At 43.1% G+C, this 21,161-nt stretch overlaps 1 protein-coding gene across 1 annotated transcript in view; it reads left to right on the forward strand.

Moving 5' to 3' along the window:
- Positions 1 to 13,861: 13,861 nt before the first annotated feature.
- The window catches only part of epha8 (eph receptor A8), a gene marked incomplete at its 3' end in the record, with an annotated part of 104,352 nt that continues 97,052 nt past the window's right edge, over positions 13,862 to 21,161 (forward strand). Inside the window, exon 1 of the mRNA XM_083771588.1 lies at positions 13,862 to 13,998. Within this exon, the coding sequence (XP_083627714.1) occupies positions 13,911 to 13,998 (88 nt within the window). The 5' untranslated portion in view covers positions 13,862 to 13,910. The remainder of the gene's footprint in view (positions 13,999 to 21,161) is intronic.

The raw sequence follows: 21,161 nt of genomic DNA on the forward strand, positions 1-21,161 counted from the left end.
GTTATTGTGAAAGCACAAAAACATTGTGGAAGTATATGCTCATGAGTCCAATGCAGCTAAGACCTGCTGTCACCAAACTAAAGCCAAAGTGATATCTGACGCCATGCTGCGTGTGTGCTCAGCTCCGCTCTGGCTGCTGCCTGCCTGCAGCCCCGTTGAAGAGCAGCACTCACTTCTCTTCATAATAATAATAATAAGTAGTATTGATAACCTGCTTATAAGCACATGGGTGCCACACGAAAATGAACTGAAGTGGTTTTAGGCTATAGGGTAGGGTACACGAGAAAATAAATAGTCTATATTAAAAATAAAAATAAACGGTGCTATAGTATCGGTGTGCAAGTAATGTACTCGCCGGCGTGCCCGCCCACCGGTAACACCGGACACCGTGACATGTCTAATGGCCATTGTGCAAGTTCAGATGAATTGCTCAACCCACTGAGGAGGAGAACCATGCATGTGGCTCAAACAGGTTATGACTGACTGACTGACTGACTTAAGATAGGAATAGGTGGTTACATTTTCATCAGTTAATACTAGCAGTCATACACCTGTGCTAACAGTTTGACTCCATAAAACGCATTACCCGCATTTTAATCAAATATTCTACGCTGCCGAGATTGTTTTTTTTTTACCTTTACAGCATATGCTGAAGTATTTGGGCTTTTGATCCGTGAAAATCCGGCGAAAAATGATCCGTCTGTTTCTTATGATAATCAGCACCAGCAGCCATGATGGTGAGGCACAAGATCCGCCTCTAAGAGGCAAACCCCCCCTGACAAACCCCCCGTCCACTTGTATTGGCCTCAATTTCCCAGAAGCCCTAGCAGCCCAGCGCATGGGTTGATTTCTGGTTTCGTCATCATAACGTGACGGCCTCGTCACCAGGTCCACGACAAAGCCGCTGTTTCTTTTTAATTATTAAAATACGGCAAATTAAACACATAAAACAAAAGGCGGGTTTAGCGTATTAAGCAGAGTCGTTTGATTAAACAATTAGTGGCCGTCAAACTGTTGGGATTATGAGGAGCAAATCCTATATATGACAAGATGTCAGATGTCACTGTTTTCACTGTTTTGCCTGTTTTCATTGCATCTCAAAAGGCTTCACAGACACAGAGAAAATCCCAGACCACAGAAAGTCCACTGAATGTTCAAAGTTCAGGTTGTTTGGGTGTAATTGAGGTCATAAAACCTAAAAGAAAAAATAAAAATAAATGAAAATGAATGTCATGAAACCTTTAACATGATGTGTGTATAATCACTCAGCCTTCAAACATAAATGTCTTAACATTAAATTTAAATTTGTAAACCAAAATAAATAAATGGTATAGGCGTAGTTACAGTACATAACCGCGTTTGACACGCGCACAGCACACACACAAAAGGCACACTTTGTGTAAGTCTCTCTGTGTATGGTCTTGACCAGTCTGTCAGTCTGTCAACTCTCGGCGTTTCCAAACAAGTCAAGACAAGGCATTCTGGAAGACAATATATACAAAGATAAGTCATCGCTTTTAGCTCTTCTTCTTTTGGGATGTCAGTCCTCTGGCAGAATGTCATGTTCACAGGAATATGTAACATGAAATACACTGCAGTAAAGGAAGGAAATAAGCATCAGAAAAAACCCTCTAATTTCTGGGTTCTGCCATTTGCTGTTTTCATTCAAATTACTTGTTTTGTAATGTCTTTCAGCACTGGGAAAGGACACAGGAGGTTTAGAAGGAGATTGCCAATTAGGCCTGAACTGTATTATCACAACAGCAACAGTGCTAACCCTGTAATGCCCTCACACGCACGCACGCACGCACGCACACTCGTACGCACGCGCACACACACAGATTCAAATATAGCATTGCATGTGGAGTACACACATGCATGGACCCATGCACATCCACAGAGTATGACCTCATTATTGATGTATTGCTCATGTAAAACCCTCTCACGGTCTCATGCTCCTCTTGGATCTTCACACAAACAGTCAACAGCCTAATATACTATACATGCACCACATACAGCTCAACCATCTGATGAATGAAGGTTATGTCCACCACGTATACAAAGGAATGATAGTATATAGAAATTCATACTAATATAATACATTTCTTACATGATATAAGTAATTACTTACTTAATAATACTTAATTAATTTACTTGGGCTATAGACTAAGTAAATCCAAGACCAAGAGCAAGAACCTGTGTAACAAATGCTAGTCCTCCATGATAGTCTTCACGTTTGCCCATGAAGCTGCACAAATCTCGATGTGATGTTCAGTGGCGAAGCCAGACTATACTGGCTGACTGCTTCTGGCACGCATGCCGACTACTCGTGTGGTCTCCCTTGGCCAAATGGAAACACAAGGTTCATAAATACTTCATGTGTACGATCAAAACAGAACATTGTTGTATAAATAATTGTTTACATGCATGGATTTTCAGCAGAGACGTGGAGGACAACAAAGGCAACAACGATGAAGGTGCAAACATTTTCCTCAGCGGCTACCTGAGGAGGATCCTGAGCATCCGCTGGCCAGACACCATCAGCAATAACGATCAGGGAGTGGGTCTACCACCAGTGGTAGGAGATTAAAGCCCAAACCACACCAAAGGGTCGGGTTTGGACAAAACTGTTTCTAAGATAAACCATATTGAAACTCATTGAGTTTGCATTGGTGTGGTCTACCGTTTTGTCCCAACCCGACCCTTTGGTGTGGTTTGGGCTCAAGAGAAGAAGGTGGGGTTGGATCGGCCACACGCACCGGAACCCCAATACCAGCATTACGAGACAAGCCCTTAGAACCCGCAAGGCACAAGAAAGAGGAGAAGGCCGAAGAACACCTGGCGCAGCGACCTTGAGACTGACATCAAACAGTGTGGACTGGCATGGAAATAGCAGGAAAAGAAGATAGAGGACTCTGGCGGATTAGTCAACGACCTATGCTCCATGAAATAGAGCGATAGGCATACTGTAAGTAAGTAAGTAATGGATTTTCAGCAACGACCCAACATTCAAGCTCACTCTATGAGTTTCACAGCCTGTTTATTATGGCTGGAGATGGTTGTGTTGTTGAATGTCATGTACTGTATGTACTGTGGTGTGAGCTATGGTTTGTCTACTTTTGAGGGGACATCGATCAATGCGTGTAGATGGCTTTGGCCACAAAAAAAAAAAAAGGATTTACATAGAATCACTAATCAGGATGGAATTAGGCCTACAAATGATATTATAGGTTATGCAGGTTAGATCGGTGCATTGACTGTACACACTAACATATGGGCACATATTAGACAACAGGACCACACAGCCAGTGATATAGGACAGTGGAAGATTATAGTAGAACGAAAACAACAATATAAATTTCATAACATAGGGAGTCAGTAACAGATAGCAACTAGACAAAGTGCCAATCGGCACAGGTCTCCACCAGGGCAGGTCAGGTTGTGGCCTCATGGTGGCGCTATAACAGGCTGTTGAGGAAGATTTGGGCCGGAGGTTCGTGTTGGAGGGATGCAGGTACAATGTTTTTCCATGTGTGCATACATAAGTTGTATACAGATCGATGCAGTTATAGCTAAAAACAGGAATTGGCCTGTTATAGCGCCACCGTGAGGCTGATTTTGAGGAAAAAAATGTGGCATGTCGTCCTCGGCCTAGTGAAAATGTGCGTGTATAATTTAACGGAAATTGCACACTGTGTTTGTGATTTGTGGCCTTTTTTCGAAATGGACGAATCGTGTGAGCTTTGGAAGCCAATCTTAGCCAATCAGGATGGAAGATGGGAAATGGTGGCGCTCCGTGTTGATCACATGACTATGGAGATAGTGTATACCAATTTGGATAAAATCTGAAGGATTAATAATAGAAAATGTGTTTTACATATGTCGGCCTCCTGGTGGCGCTATAAAGAGCAGATGTGAAAAATTCCAGGCAAAGGTTTTTCCTTGGCCTCTAGGGAGTTGGCATACAAAGTTATCCACAGATCCGTGCAGTTAGAGGTAAAAACACTTTTCGGCCAGTTATAGCGCCACCTTGAGTCTGAGTTGAAATTGTTCATGTGGCATTTCGTCCTCGGCCTAGTGGGAATGTGGGTGCACAATTTCACGGAAATCACGCGATGTGTTCATGATTTGCAGCATTTTGTTTGAAACTGAGCACTCCTGTGAACTTTGGAAGCCAATCTTAACCAATCAGGATGGAGTGTGAGAAATCTGAAAGACCGGTTTCGTTGAATGGCTCTAGAGAGACTGTGTACCAATTTGCGTGATGTTTGGACAAAATCTGTAGGTGTACTGTGCAAAAACTTGTTTTGCACAAAGCGGCCTCCTGGTGGCGCTATAACAGGCCGTTCTGGAAAGTTTGGGGCAGAGGTTCATCGTTGGCATCCAGGGAGTGTGTGTGCAAAATGTGGCATCGACCGGGTTAACGGTGGCCGAGATTAGCTGCTCACGGACACACGGACGGACGGACACACGGACGGACACACACACGGACGGACACGCGGACGGACGGAGTGCAAAACATACTCTCCCCACATGCCTTCGGCCTGGTGGAGACAATAAGCAGCATATGCAGGTACAATAAGTGAGAGTGAATAATCACTGCTTGTTAAGGCAAAACTACTAATGAGTTTGCTCTGTGAACAGCTTCACCGCATATTAGAAAGATTGGCACCTTAGTTAGGCTGGATGTTGAGTGTTGACACATTTTGACAGCTAGGTTGGATTTGTATTATATCTGCTCCTGTCTCATAGTCATAACCACCAGTTTTAAATAGATACAATCATTGTTATTTTAACTTGTGTAAGATGACATCTTACACAGACGCCTACTACCTATTACAACAATATCTGTGTAGCCTGTATGAATATAATATAGGAAAGGTAAAGGCTATCTTGAGTTTTCTTTCACATGGAATTGCAGTAATATCTTTAATTTCCCTTCATCTAAAATTAACTGTAGTAAAAAGATATAATAAATACATACAACAATAAATATTTGTAAAAGTGCATAATATAACAGTGGTTTTACTTTTAAGGCAGAGCTAAAGAGGGGAGAAGTAACCAACAATCAACCCCACCCTGTCATCGATCTAATAATGTGACTATGTTCTGAATTGACTTGAATTATTAGATTAAAAGGAGGATAAGTACGCATCACGGAGACAAGAGCTGATTAGAGACATCCAATCATGTCTCTAATTAGCGTTCAAAGGAACACCACCCTAATGGGTCTAACGCAAACATTATTATTTCCCAATTAGTAGGGGAGAGCCGCCATGGTTTTGCACGTTTCACTCTTTTACTCAGAGATCTGTTTATCTACATACGTAATATTTTCAGGCAACGGACCTACACATGTCTGCTACCATAAACCACTTCAAGTTTTTCAATTGATAAAACAGGTCGGGAGTTATTAAACCGAACGTGGATGCTGTTCCAGTGTTACATTTGCTGCGCATATCAGATTAATTGTAACGGCATGCGTGATAAACGCTAAAAAACACCATTAAACATCGTTTTCAGCTTAAAGCAATTATATTTCATTGAAGCAACTTAAACATTGTTTTCATACCATGGATGTGATAAGAAAATGTATTAAACATAGGGGAAATATTAAATAGTACCGGGTGTACCAGTTTGGGCGTTTGAGTCAGTTCAATGGGAAAATACATTGATTAAACAAACGTTTGATTGATTGAGTTGTACAATGTTATACAACCCTAAACTAATTAAACTGAACATATAATATTGGCCAATATGTAAAATATGTAAATATTACATATAATGGTATTTAATGGTATGGCGTGTGTTACAATTGACCCACTTTTGCAAGTTGTTCTTTGGCGTTGCTTACAGACCAGAATGAACGTGCATTCTGTCTAAACACGATGCAAACTAATGAAGAACATAAGCATGAAGACATCCATGTGGATTTTATTCACCAACATCAAAGAAAACATTTGTAGCCCACGTATACTCCAGGTGTAAAACTTTACGCATTTTGAGAAAAGTCAGTTTTTCGCCAATAATTCCCCGTAGGATGAAGGTAAACACTTCAAACTTCCTGGGTACATAGAGTACGTTGCTGTACACATACTGACGTGATGGTGTCATGATTGCGTTGACCAATCAAGAGATAACGTGCATGTTGCAACCATGAGGCGTTACAACCGTGGCGGCTCTCCCCTACATTATCATAATTCCGATGCCTTCCATTTGAACATGTTGAAACTGAATTACACACATACCATGTCATCTGTTAAAAATGTATCTGCAATGATTGTGAACACCGTTTTATTAAAGGTAGCAAAATTAAAATCATATAAGTTTTGTCATTAGTGTAATCCAATGCCCTAGTAATCCATTACTCCCCAGCCACGATCACTTTAACACACACATGCAGTTCTGTCTGTGTCTACCTGTTGCTTGTACAACCTCTGACCCCAGACAGTGTAAGCTGCTGCACCCTGATAAGAGAGTCACTGACCTCCATGTTGGAAGGAGGAGCAGAGGAGACTGTGGGATGACAAGCGAGACAGATGAGAGGAAATGAGAGGAGTGAGGTATGTCGTTGCAACGAGTGCACCACCGAGGTAAGCAGCTTAGAACTCTCTTTTTCGCTCTCTGTTGCCACAGAGGGGATGAGTAATGGGAACTGGGTAGAAAGAGCAAAGTGCTGTAAGTGTTGAGTGTAAGAAGTGGGCTGCTGTGCCCATAATAGTTATGGAACCTTCGCGGACACCAGAGTGGGGAAGAGTGTCATTACTAAACGCTTCAGTAGCCAATCATGGTTGTTGGGGTGCTGCAAAGGTCACATTATGTGTTCACCTTTTGTCTTCTTAAATTGACTTGAAAATATCAAGACACAACATTAATTAAGTATTCGGTTGTACGCACAACCCTTTGCATTGCCTTGTGGTTGAGGTCAGTGCAGTTGCCATGCCAGGAAGTGAAGCAACCAGTCAGGATGCTCTCGGTGGTGCCTCTATTGACTAAATTCACACAGCGGCCATTTCGCTGCCATGTCATATTTGGGGGGGTGGTGTGGCATTTCATTAACTTAATACCAAAATGTTAATATGGTCAATAGAAGGCTCTTAGGACTCTGGGACCCATGCCATTGCCATCTTTCTTCAGTTGTCTGAGAAAGTAGAGGCCTTGTTGTGCCTTCTTCCTCTAACCTGTTCTGTCTGCACATCCCAGGTGAAGTCCTCAGTGATGTGCACCCCTGATTTTGATGGGAGAGAGTGACAACCCCCCATGACTTCCATTATGAAAGTTCAATACTTCAAACATAATTCAACCGTACAGTATGTGAAAAGAAAATAGTGCACAAGAAATGTGGCACTGATCCTCCGGCATGGCATGGCATGGCATGGCATGGCATGGCATGGAGACAATCAGCTCTAGATTATAGCGATATTATTTACATGCATTCTGCTCCCTCCTCACTAAAGACACTCGATGCAATCTACCACTCCGCACTCCAGTTTATAACCGGAAATACTGTCTGGGGGCTCCTAAAATAGAGTTAAATTGGTAGCGAAAAGCAATGGCAGCACCCTTCACCCTGCTGATAAAGCCAACATCTTCAGGAAGTTAAATAATATTACGTGGGCCAAAGCTGCATTAATGGAGTTAATGACGAGAGATAGGAGAGCAGGTTCAGTGTAAATGAGTGTGCACTAACCAGCCCTGTCACTACTGGGCTATATTTAGCCAACACACCACAAGCCCCGCAATACTAGGCACACACTGACCCCTGCCATCTGGTTGTACGCACACACGTCAGTACTCACTCACTCACTCACTCACTCACTCACTCACTCACTCACTCACTCACTCTCACTCACTCTTTTACTTTGCTCTCAATGGTCTCGCACCTTCCTACCTACATGACTGCCTACCCCTAAGGTCTTCCACTGCTGGCCTGCTCGCTTTGCCTAAAAAAATACGGGGAAGCAGCTTTTTGCTTCTACGGGCCGACGGCATGGAACAAACTCCCACTGTACCTTTGACAGGCAGCCTCTGTAGACATTTTTAAATCACAGCTCAAGACCCACTTCTACACTCTTGCTTTTAATTGATCTGTTATTCATGTCCTCACTATATTGCATTACTGCTATTATTTTTAATGTTTATGCCTTGCTTTTCTTTTCTATCTTTCTCCAAAGGTGCTATACAATAAAGTTGTATTATTATTATTATTACTCACTCACTCACTCACTAACTCACTCACTCACTCACTCACTCATATAAAGAACACACCTATAAACATACTGTATACCTAGCATTAGGCATTTACATGGGCATTAACACTATGAACATTGGTAAATGCCCATGACCAGGTCACATACACATTGTTTTATGCCAACTGCTGCCCATGGACCCTGCCAGGCAATCCCAATTGGAGTAATTTAGATACATGTCATGAGGATGCCTACATATCCCGACATAGACACATGGGACAACCAGTTTTATCACTGTGGCACACTTACAGTATTGTTCCTCGAGAGAAGGGCTAGAAATGACGCTCTTTGTAAATCATTAGGACCACGGTTGTCGTAGTGTCTGTGTGTACTATCATGACATGTTACTGTAACGCCACAATTTCCCCCCAGGGATAAATAAAGCACCCCCCCCCCCCCCCCTTCTTACAACAATCCTTATTTCATACCCATGCATGTCCTACATTACTATGCTGTTCCACTACTCTATAGTCTTGGCCAGTTCCTACTCCATTTCCTCTCATATAGCCCAGAGATGAGAAAGAGGTCTATGCCATGCACCAATCTGAGCCATTACACCTGTCTTATACTTAAAGGGCCACTTCACCCCTTTTGCAACCAGATCTTATTTTAACACATTTACTGCGTTATAAATCACTATCTGTATGTATGGGGACCAAAGATTACCCATACAAGCTCACAAGACGTCGCATCATGACGTCTTCTGAGCTTATAGATTATTACTATTTCTGGTATGTGACACGGCAATACGGAATGCACGAAAAAGTATGCTCACCTACAGTGAGTAGGCCTACAGTAATTTTTGCCTGGAATCCTGGGCCCCTTAATAATATTGCGTGCACCTCCACTGATACCACTTTTTCATGATAGAGTATGACTACTATACCGGTAGCCTAATAAAAAAATATTGCTATTTCCCCACTTTTTTGTTGTTGTTGCAGTTATTAAATGCTACAGTGTATTTCAGAATAAAATGTATACTGATCAGGATCCCCACTCTGGAGTAACATAAAGATATCCTATAATTACATTACTCAATAGTAACAGTAACAGATCTCCCACCAGGACGTTTCCCATCAGGTAAGTGGCACGTATATGTTATGTCAGATGATCAAATGGAAAATTTGAAAACCTGGATGCAATATGAGTTGGAAACTATTGGGAATAAGGTATAGGTGAAAGAATTAAATCCACTACAAGAATACTTGCTTGCTCCATTCCTAGCATTGACGTTTACATGTAGAAAATGATATCAGGACTGTTTTTGGCCTTAGGAATAACATATTACTGAATGAATATTTCCTCCTTAAAGGTGAGCTCTAGGGATACATGAAACATCAATGTATTAGAAGTCAGGGATGTCACTCAAGAAGAGATGTAAAAGTCATCTTGGCAGTTAAGTGTGCAGTTATGTGTTCTCACATCGTTCTTGAGGGATTCTATAATCGAGGTGAAGATGCCAGCCTTGTTGTTCTTGCAGGCAGTGTGAGACCGGCAGACTGGCAGTGCAGCCTAGTGGTAAAGCAATGAAGCCTCTTTTTCTCACTTTCTGGCACGCACACATGTGCACACATGTGCACACACACACACACACACACACACACACACACACACACACACACACACACACACACACACACACACACACACACACACAGACAGACATATGTCTGACAGTACGGTCACAGAGAATATAATGCAACCTCGCCACAAATACATATGAGCCGTATGCCTTTGAGTGTGTGTCCATCTTTCTCCACCCTGTATTGAGGCACTGCACGTAGGCACAAGGCACCCCTGTACATGCTGCGGAGTCTCCATTCTAAACTCACACAGAACCCCCTGTGTCCCCCGGCCTGGACAAGGCTGGGTGGCGGTGGAGGGGGGTAGCAGGCCTTGGCAAGTGCATCACTGCCTGCACTCTGCCCAGACGCTCATCCCCTCCTTCACTCCTCCATCTTATATTCTCCATCCTTCATTTCTGCAAGGACAACTGCATGTAACAAGACTCAGGTGCATGACACTGAGAGAGAGAAAATGTTTTAGATAAAGGACAGGTCGAGTGGCCTGTGCGCATGCACGCACAATTCTTGGGCAAGTGTCTATGGGCCAAAATAGGGGGTCTATGGCCAAACTAGGGGGTCTATGGCCAAAGGGGGGTTTTCATGATTCTGAACCCATTTCAAGCATTAGTTTTGCACGAAAGATACTTGGGCTAAATTCTGCCATAGCCATGTGCCCAAATGTGCTGACCTCATCACATTTGTGATGACGGCTATGGCCATTTTTAGTGTTTTTCGGCCATTCCAAACTAATTCTTGGAATGGATTCAGAATCATGAAAACCCCCTAGTTTGACATTTCACATGCTACTTAAAGCATAATGAAATGTAAAACATTTAGCCTTTCAGCAGCTTTCAGCAGCTGTCAAAAATTCCCCTAGGGTGGTTGAATAGAAACCAATGTGGGATATGTTAGTAGACACCCTTACAAACAAGTTTTGGTAAGAAATGTATTCCCAGATTGTATTAATATCCCCTGGGCCTGACTGATATGGGACAAGGACAACAACAGAATGGATAGGAATAGAACATGCATATCGTATCATTGTGCACAGACATCGGTCTCTGATAATGCAGTTGATGGTCATCGTATCACGGGTATCAAATATGTAGATGAGTGCCACATGTGTGCACTGGGTCAAGCAGATAAAGGTCATAATTGATAACAGTCCCCTCTTTTCACTCAACATTAAGTTTGTAAACGGACATGACATCACTGAACGTCCGTTCACCGCCATGAACGTGCTGCAGTTCCACTTTTGGCCAGTAGGTAGTGGCAACTTCAACATTGGCCAGCCATTCTTAAAGTTTTATTAAGCTGTAATGATCGTCTTTATCTCAATCTGAGCCCCTAAATATGCTTTTGACCGTGTGCGTGCACGCGTACGAGGAGATTTGGATATTCGACGACGTCACTCCATGGGAGGCATCGGAGGCTAGCGATGGATGCTAAAACAGCTAACGGACGGTAAATGAAATACTATTCATTCTGGATTAAATTACATTAAAGAAGTCGGCACAGTCGGCACAGTCTGCGTCATCAGTGCCCATACCCGAGGTGGGGTTGGCGAAAGGGCCTTTGTTGTGTGGAGTTTGCATGTTCTCCCCATGTCCCCTAGGGTAGGTACCCTCACAAAAACATGCAGTAATCCTGGTCTCTAAACTACCTCCCCTGGCCAGCCGGGGCGCCTGATGGAGGGGAAAGGAACTGAACAGAAAAACGTGTTCCTTCCACGCGTTACGTCCGGCCGGGGAAACTCTTCCCTGTCAGGTGAAAAGAAGCAGCTTGGACTCCTCATGCATAGAAGGAAGCATGAGGTCAGTCCGCTGCCCCCCCAGGTTGGCAGAGGAAGTGAAGCGCCCAGGATTACATTAGGTAATTGACACTGGTTGAAAAAATGGGTTACAAAATTGTGGGATAAAACATACAAAAATAAATAAAAGAAACCCAAGATTTCTCGTTTTGGCAAAGGAGGGTATAAGCAATAATCCTGAGAAATCGCAGGTCTGGCATATATCGTGAGAGAGGGAGAAAGAGAGAGACGAAAAATGTAAATGCATACAGCAATTGTACTGTATATTTAATATACAAACACAATTCTCTTGATTCTTGATTCATTCAACACAAAGTACAATCAATAATAAAGTATAGAGAATCACTGTCAGAGATCTGTCAGCCACTCAACCTGACCCTGACCATCATCAAATAAACTATTAAATTTTTCACCAAAGACGCAAAGAAGCCTTGGATTATTTTCTTTTCAAGTCTGCAATTTACACTTTGACAAGCAGTACAACTTGGAGGAAGGACACCTTTTGTCTAAATAAGGATAGATATCCTTGTAACTGCCTTGACTATATTTTCACTTATTTGTACTTCTATGGAAGTTGTCGAATCGACATATTCTCGGTTATATTTTGTACATAATATGCCAGCGTAATGAGCGTATGTATTCAGAATTCACTCATGCTTAAGGACATTTCTGCACCTGCTGTTTTAGGCCCAGATTCTGTATTTAGAATTGTTTGATTTTTTGTCCTAGTACTTTCAGGTTTTTCTGAAATGCATTCTTTTTTATATACCTCGCTGTATAAATATGATCAATTATCGTAAATTTGTCCGTGTGTGTGTGTCCTGTACCACAGTGGTTCCCAAACTCTTTCATGTCAAGGACCCACAAATTGACACTAATTAGCCCGCGGACACCCATTTGAAAAGATATGCCACGGACCCCCATAAGAGAAGATTTTTATGGTTCTAGCAGTGATTCTCAACCCGTTTAATTTCAAGGATCCCCAGTTTGACATGCATTTGTCTACGGACCCCACATTTATATTGTAAAATCAATGTTAATTTAACTCTGAGAGTGTACAAATGGAACCAAAGGGACCCGTTAGGGTTCATTTGGTTCCATTTGTACACTCTCAGAGTTATAGACCCATAATGGTCCATTTGGTTCCATTTGTACACTCTCAGAGTTATCGACCCATAAGGGTCTGTTTGTTTCCAAACATTATCATTTCGCTTGGGACGCCCTGGAATTGCCACATACCTACTTTGGGCATGGTATTATGATACTTTGTGGCATTGTTGTTCTGCTGTCCCAGAATGCCTGGGACATTGCAGTACGTGTCCCAGGCCTACTCAGGTCACTGAGTCACTGGGACATTGCAGTACGTGTCCCAGCCCTACTCAGGTCACTTTGCTGTGAATCCTGGCTGACTGATTGGAGTGAGAGAAAAAAAAGATTGATTGATCAGTACAGGTGCATTATGGGGCACATTCCAAGTTTCCATCTTGTCAAGAGGAATCAATACATGAACATTGTCCTTGGATAACACGGGCACGCAGACAGGAAGAGACAAACATTCTTAGAGGCATCCGCGCAAGCATGCCTCTAAGAATGCTTAGAGGCATGAACGCCCTCACCCATGTATACACAGATAATGGCTTTATGAATGTAACATTGTTGATCAATATTGGATCATTGTTGCCTTACCCCAGGGAAACACTCTTTCACTTTGTCCGATCAATCAGATATTTGCCATTGGCTCCAATATAACGAGGTTGTCTGAGAGAAGGCACCTATTTGACAAATGGATATGGTACGATTGAAAGGGACATGGACTGACTCGTGACACAGAGGGAAAAAGCAGGTGTGCTGGAAAGGTGTGTCTACAACTGTCTTCCACTGAGTATTTAGACGCTGCAATTGCTCCTCCCTCAGCTGGCTAAGAGTAAGAGCGCCCACTGTATATGCATATATGTATATAAGTGTATGTGAGTGTCAGAGAGAGAGAGAGAGAGAGAGATAGAGCGAGAGAGAGAGAGAGAGAGAGAGAGAGAGAGAGAGACGACAGACTGATGGAGAGCCACAGAAGCGGTCTCTAACTCTAACCCAATGAGCTCGCAGCCCTCACATACACACACTCGCACACACACACTCTCCGCGCGCCGGCTCTCGCTACGTCTCCACACTGGGGCACAGAGAGAGGCAGAGAGTGGCAGAGAGGGAGAGCGAGGGAGCGAGAGGAGAGAGGAAGAGAGAGAGAGGAAGAGGGGGACACTGGCAGAGTGCGAGTGTGTGTGAGTGAGCGCCATGGCTTCAGATCCGGGGCTGGCAGCGATACTGCTATGGACTATATCACTACAGACACTGGGCTCAGCGGGATCCACCAGCAATGAAGGTACGTGTGTGTGTGTGTGTGTGTGTGCACGCGTGTGCGTGTGTGTGTACGTACGCGCGCGTGCATGTGTGTGGCTGTAAACATGTGTCTGACTCTGAGTGTATCCGCGTGACATTCAAAACACAAGCTCATTTGAATAGATAGAGTTGAATAATGCATGTTGTCTGACAGTGAGGGATTAACTTATCTCATGTTGAGCTTATAGCAATGTTCTGACAGCAAGCCAACATGACCCGCGCCACGACAAACGCGGCACAAACACAGATTCACACATGCACTCACTGCTCGTATATATGTAGTACATACAGTATACACTACACTGTATATCTTAAATGGTCTTGGGTCACAGGGAACGGATGATGTCCAACATCAAAGTTTTGCCCGTATACAGGAACTTGTAGAAAAGATATTTGGTGTGTGTGTGTGAGTGTGTGTGTGTGTGTATGTTTGTGTGTGTAAAACAGACTTACGGAGGGCATGTGTGTGTGAGTATAATGTGTCTATGTGAGTGTGTGCATGTGCGTGCAACTCATTTTGACATTGCTATATTCAGTGAGCTGGTCGATATAAGACCAGTTGTGTGTTGGTTAGATCCTAGCTATCTGTGCATATCGGTGCGTGTACAGTATGTGTGTGTGTGTGTGTGTGTGCGTGCATGCGTGCGTGCGTGCGCGTGCATGTTTGTGCATACTGCATACTCATACTATAGTATGAGTATGCACGATGCCAAAGTCTCTCGAGTGAGTGCAAACACTGACTGTTTCCTTCCCTTCGTATGTCCTTCATCCTGTCACCATGAGACGGAAAACTGTTGTTGTCACTTGTTCAACTAATGCCACACAGTCCACGATGACGTCCCTTAGTTGTTACTGCTGACACGCCAATGGAGAGTGTGTCCGTCCGTGCTGGTGTGATGTGTGTGTATTTGTTTGTGTGTGTGTGTGTGTGTGTGTGTGTGTGTGTGTGTGTGTGTGTGTGTGTGTGTGTGTGTGTGTGTGTGTGTGTGTGTGTGTGTGTGTGTGTGCGTGACAGGGTCTCTGTCCTTGTGGTAGGTCTTGTCTCGGGAGACAGAGTGAGTGTGGAGTCAGCCTTGGCGTGGCTGTCAGGGCCCTCTCCTCTCCCCTTTGGCAGCGTCGGCTTAACACCGCAGGGAGAAGGGCGAGATGAAGGAAAAGAGAGAGAGAGAGAGAGAGAGAGAGAGAGAGAGAGAGAGGGAGATGGAGAAACTGGTTATTTAGTCCAAAAGAGCCAGTGGCAAAGCGCCGTCAGAGTCAGAGTGGCAGGCCAGGGCAGCCATTTATCCTGCGTCGAGCTCTGCGAGGGCATGTGAAGGAGTGTTTAATTTAACATTCCATTTTTATATACTCTCAGGCCCTTACGGGTCCATTTTTATACTTTCTGAGTTGAATTAACAGTCACATTTTGGTATATCAGGTGAGTGGAAGAGGAAGATGTGAGGAGCAACTCAAAGCCTATGGACTCTGTTTTGCCCTCTCTCGTCTCTCGCGGTATGCAGTAGCAGTATGCACCATTCAGAACCTGCCGTTAATGTCCTGCCGTGCGCATGGCTGAGCTACACACCTAGCTCTTCGCTCCGCTTTATGGCCATCTGAATTCCATATTTTGTACTGGTGTTTGTTTTAGTCTGTTTTTATTTTACTCAGTTTCATTTCCATTCAGTCGTCTGGACTGCATGTCATTGTAAATAACAAATTAGATTATTCACTAAATGTATAAATCAAGTGACAAAAACTGTTATACTGTTACCTTTGTACCTGCACTTCTGTTTGTTTTTAGATGTGTTTCTAGGCCATAATGTACTTGCTACAAAACTTATTACAGCACCTATTGTCATAAAGAGTTGTCATCCTATAATGACAATAATAATGACATATTTCCTATATGACTAGTAACTGGAGCAGCAGGGTTGATATCGTCTCTCTCTCTCTCTCTCTCTCTCTCTACGCACGCACGCACACACGCACGCACGCAGACACATTTAAAATGTCTTTCCTCAAACATCATCTACAAGCCTTTTTTATGCTTGATTTAAGTCAGCTACTCTGTGTGGTTTGTGTTTTCATGCAGTTTGTGGTATAATAAAATAGCAGGAAACATTATCCCTATGTTGCACAATTCAATATTTAGGTAATAAGATGGCATCATCATGTTAAGCTTGTGAATGCACACATATATTGCTGTGTAAGACAGCATGGAGACTAGATCATTGTAAGTTACTAAACACAAAGTCATGTCACAGTTTAAAGGCACCGTTTTCAACTTCTGACATGCATGCTTTTTTAATAGACTTTGTGTTTTTTAGAAACACAAAGCAAAAAACTGCATGACAATCAATTGAGTAACTTAGAGTAAATGTGCACCATTCCTTTATAACAACAGCTAAATAATTATATTGTTGCAGCCTTGAATACACTTTAGATAATGGCCCTATTTAAATGTGTTAAGTGTATTTACTCTTGGCTGATGTGGTTAATTTAAAAACACATATTCATTCATATTGAGCAAAGGGCATGCTGCTGGGTCTATTCTAACTCAATAGCTGGCATCTTATAAAAAATAATATATGTGTATAATTCATATACATTGTGTTTTGAATATGTGTTCTGTCAAAATTCCTGCTGACATTGTATGCAAAATAAATAACAACTAATTCATCAAATTATATCGAGCTATTTCTCTGAATAAGAAGCAAGTAAAGTAGATTATGCAATGCTTTGGAATGCATTGGGGGGGGGGGCGAAATCTATAATAAGCAATTTATTCCTACATATTGTGATAATTAGGTCCAAATTAATATTCATTGCCTAATATTTTCTTTTTGGAAAGCTCCACTGCCTTCACAAAGCAATGGTAGAGCAAAGAAGTATTGGACTTCTTTGCTCTTACTATTCCCTGCTTTAACTTGAGGGCAACGGACAACAAATGACAAGCACAAGTAAAACAAAAGTATAAAATGCAGTGGAGTGGAAAGCTCTCAGTAAAACGGAGGTAGTAACAGTAGTTATTAATACCCAGCACAGCAAAGGAAGCAGAAGTTCTTGAACACACAGAGAACACCTGAAAGGTAATATCTACAGTATAGACATGCACGCACGCACGCACGCACGCACGCACGCACGCACGCACGCACGCACAACTGCAAGTACGTTTTCAGATGTATCAGTGAAGCAACTATGTCAAGGTTGTTCACAAACATTACACTTTCTGGGCAAACAGCTACCAAACAACACCTGTCTAATCAAGTCTTTCAAATTAAAACAGCGTTTACCTTTCCGGTAATAATTACATAATTCAGTCTCTGTATAATAAATAGTAATAGTAAATCAGTCTATATTTTCTTCTGGAATATTGCACCATTTTAAATGTGGTAAATATATGGTCATATATTTACCAAATCGTAAGTGCATGCTAATTGCGAACGCAGTGAGCCACATACTATGACAGCAAGGGCTGAATGTCTGTGTATGTGTGTGTCTGTCCCGCTGTTACACCACCCGCCCGCCACCAGAGGGCGCAGCTGTAGCACACACACACACACACACACACACAGGGCGCAGCTGTAGCACACACACACACACACACACACACACACACACACACACGCACACAACCACACACACACGAGCTGCGTTCGCTTCCCGCGTTTGCGCGTCTTACTTGTAATAACCAGTAATGATGACCTTTGTATGCACTGTACTAACGATTGTTTAGTTTTTCCGTGGAGTTGAGTTTTTAATCCGTCACACATGCAAAGACAGCCTGTATGTTTTGACATCTCATCACATGTTGTGTCTGTGTTTGTGTGTGTCACCAGATAGAAGGAGAGAGAGAGAGCTAGAAGAAGGAGAGATAGTAAGAGGGAATAAGAAAGACACATGGACATTTTTATTACCATAGTGAATAGCAGCGTTGCTGAGTTGCAGCCATGCAAGCCAGTACTCCCCCCCAAAAAAAAGAAAACTTGATGTGTTTGTGAAGGAGCAGCAACAATGGTTCTCTATGGTTGTTGTGAGCCTGGTTCCTTACTGTAACATAAAGGCGGCTGGCTGTGTGTTGTGAGCCATATTTCCCCCGTCTCCCAGTGCAGCGCTGCTGTTTTGCTTGGCAGTGTGTTCCTGATTTAAGTTGGGCATAGTGCTATAGTTTCACATCGTCTCGTCCCGGCGGGGACAAGAGAGCGCTCCTCCAGGTGGTCGTTAGCACCGTGAAACATGAAAAGACTCACACAGAGAGAGAGCCCCAGACTCACAGCTATAATGAGCAAACTGTACATTGATGATTATCACCCCCGGAACCACAAAGGAACCACAGAGAGTGAAGGGTGAATGTGTACACTGTACAGTATACAGAGAGACACATTGGGAAAAGACAGGTTTCAACACAGGAGTACGCAGTACGCACTAATGCAACTGTAATGAAAATAAACACACAAAACAAATATGGCTGAACCATGTATGAACTATGAAGCGGTGCTTTTAATTAGATCAAAACTCATAGGAGCTAAAGCGTATCCAATGTTACGAATACAAGGAGACTGACATCTTATCAATCATGCCGTTCTTTCACCGGAAACCATAGACTAAAAAGTACTCTCTCTTTCTCAGTCTCTCTCACTCTCTCTCTCTGTCACACACACACGCACGCACTTACACACACACGCGCGCGCACATCGCATGCACGGCGCACACACACACACACACACACACAAACACACACACACACACACACACACACACACACACACACACACACACACACACACACACACACACACGGACAGACAGACAGACACTCTCTCTCTGTCTGTCTCTCTCTCTCTCTCTCTCACTGTCCAGAGGAATACCAGAACGCTTGCCACACAGTTCTCTCAGCAGAACGGTACAGAATGGTCTCTGCCTGGTATTCCTAAACGTAACCTCAATAAACTATGCCTATAACCCTAAACTTATTTATAATCTTATCCTCAGTAAAACAAATACAAGAATACAAGAACCGCCTCACCGAGCCCACGCTCGCCCTAATTTCTTCCGCCGACCGCTCGGCGAGCGGTCGGCGGAAGAAATTAGGGCGAGCGTGGGCGAGCCTTCCAGTTACCGTCCAGAGGCAATAATTACAACTATCCAAACCAATAGGGGGTTATAATAGAGGAATCTGATGACTTTTCTTATTTTTGTTATTTTAAGTTCCTTCCACAAAGTAAATGTGGAAGGAGAAATGTGAAGTGAGGGGCGCTCTTATAATCGTACATTATCGTACATCATCTTATTCCGGCCAATCATAATTTGCGTCCTCACTCTCACCTTCGTCATCAATGTTCTATAACGTAAAATTTTACGTAATTTGACAATGATGTACACTATAACATAAAATGATCCATTCATTGTCAATGGGAATTTAATGTTTGTGTAGGACATAGGAAGCTAAAATACAATACCTTATGCCGTGAAAAACAATAAGGCTTTCAATCCAGATCCCACTACACAGTAGACTCAGGGTACATGTACCATTTGTATCACTGCTCAGTCAATAAGTGCCAGGTATAGGTTTAGTAATATCAGTCAAGAATGAACGAATTCATGAAAATAAGAAAGAAAAAATCTCATAATATATATGTGAGGAAGACATTTAACAAAGGTTCTCTGTGTCTGCTTCCATTTTTGCCTGCATCAATGTTTTTGTGTGGAAGGATTGTTTTTATTTTTTTTACCAGCCCTCTGCTAAATCCAATATTATTATATAAATGCTGCCAGGCAGGCACACCTTAAATAATGGAATCTCAAAGTATTCACTTCATAGTACATACTCTTCCCCAAGAGTTTGCAGGCTATAATCGCGAATAACACATCAAAAGTAGATCTGCGGCCTCATGAATCAGTCTGTCAGTGTCCTTTTCACACTTGTTCATCGATGAAAATTGCAGCACACACTCTTTTCAAAAGCCTAAATAATATATTATGCTGTATAGGATAGAAATTATATGGATCAGCAGACTTTGGCCACAGTCTGTCAGAACTTCAGATGATGCTGTTGGTCTAACTGAATTCATATTGCGTTAGACTCAGTTAAGGCTATGCTTAATTATCTGTCCCCTTAACAACAGTTTACTTATCTCTCAACAATACCACAATGTTGGTATGAATCTTGTGAAAATGAATAATCACAATTCAGAAAAAAAGCATACTACTACTACTACAATGTCAAATCTTCCTCGTGTGTACAAGTGTACAAATGTAACCCAAGGGACAGGATTCTATTGTGTTGATTGTTTGATACATGAATTCATTTAGTTTCAGTTTCAGTTCAGTAATAATAACATATGCTAATGCCTGCAGGCGCTGTATAGGGGGGGGGGGGGGTGTGCATGTGCAGTGTGAGGGTCAGCCCCTCACAATCGCTCAGCGCGAGCAAGCAAGCGTGAGTACTCAGAGGACAGAGAGAGCTTGAACCTCTCCTCAGTCCCAGAGTTGAACACAGCTATCTGCCGATCTGCCCACTGCTCTCTCTGTCTCCTCTATTGAGGCATCAGCCTTGTTAGCAGGCTGTCAGGAGGAATATAGGGCTTACCTGATCAATATAGCCCGGTCTGCCAGGCTTGCTGAGCTGCAGCCAGACATCGCCGTGGCCTCAAAAAGCGTGGGCCTCTCCCGTGAGGCCTCTTCTTCACCTATTAGCCTGGGGACTGACATTGGGCTGACCTGAGTTCAGTATAGCCCCCCAGGGTACGGGAGCTGCGTGCTCATACTGCTCAGTGATGCCGTTTGATGGTGGCTGTATTGCAGGAGGATAATTTATATTTCTCCGCTCCGCTAGCATGTTGGGGTACATTATCCTTCACTGAGGCAAGGGAGGCGAGGGAGAGGGGAAGAGAGGAAGGAGGGCGAGGGTTGCAGGCGCTGTGTGACAGCTCTGTAATGGGCTGCTGTACGTGGCTGTGTTAGCACACCCCTCCTGGAGAGAGAGAGAGAGCTCTCTGATGAATGACTGAGATCTGACCATGGGTCCAAACAGACGACAAAATACAGCGCCGTGCATTATAGACAGGCAAACGAAAAACGTGATTATGATCGGGGAATGTATAGGCAGGCAGAGAGGGAGGTGGGGGGACAATGGAAGAACAAGAAAGTGTCAAAGATAAAACACAA

Source organism: Protomyctophum parallelum (genome assembly GCF_964188405.1).
Source record: "Protomyctophum parallelum genome assembly, chromosome: 8".
Lineage (NCBI taxonomy): Eukaryota > Metazoa > Chordata > Actinopteri > Myctophiformes > Myctophidae > Protomyctophum > Protomyctophum parallelum.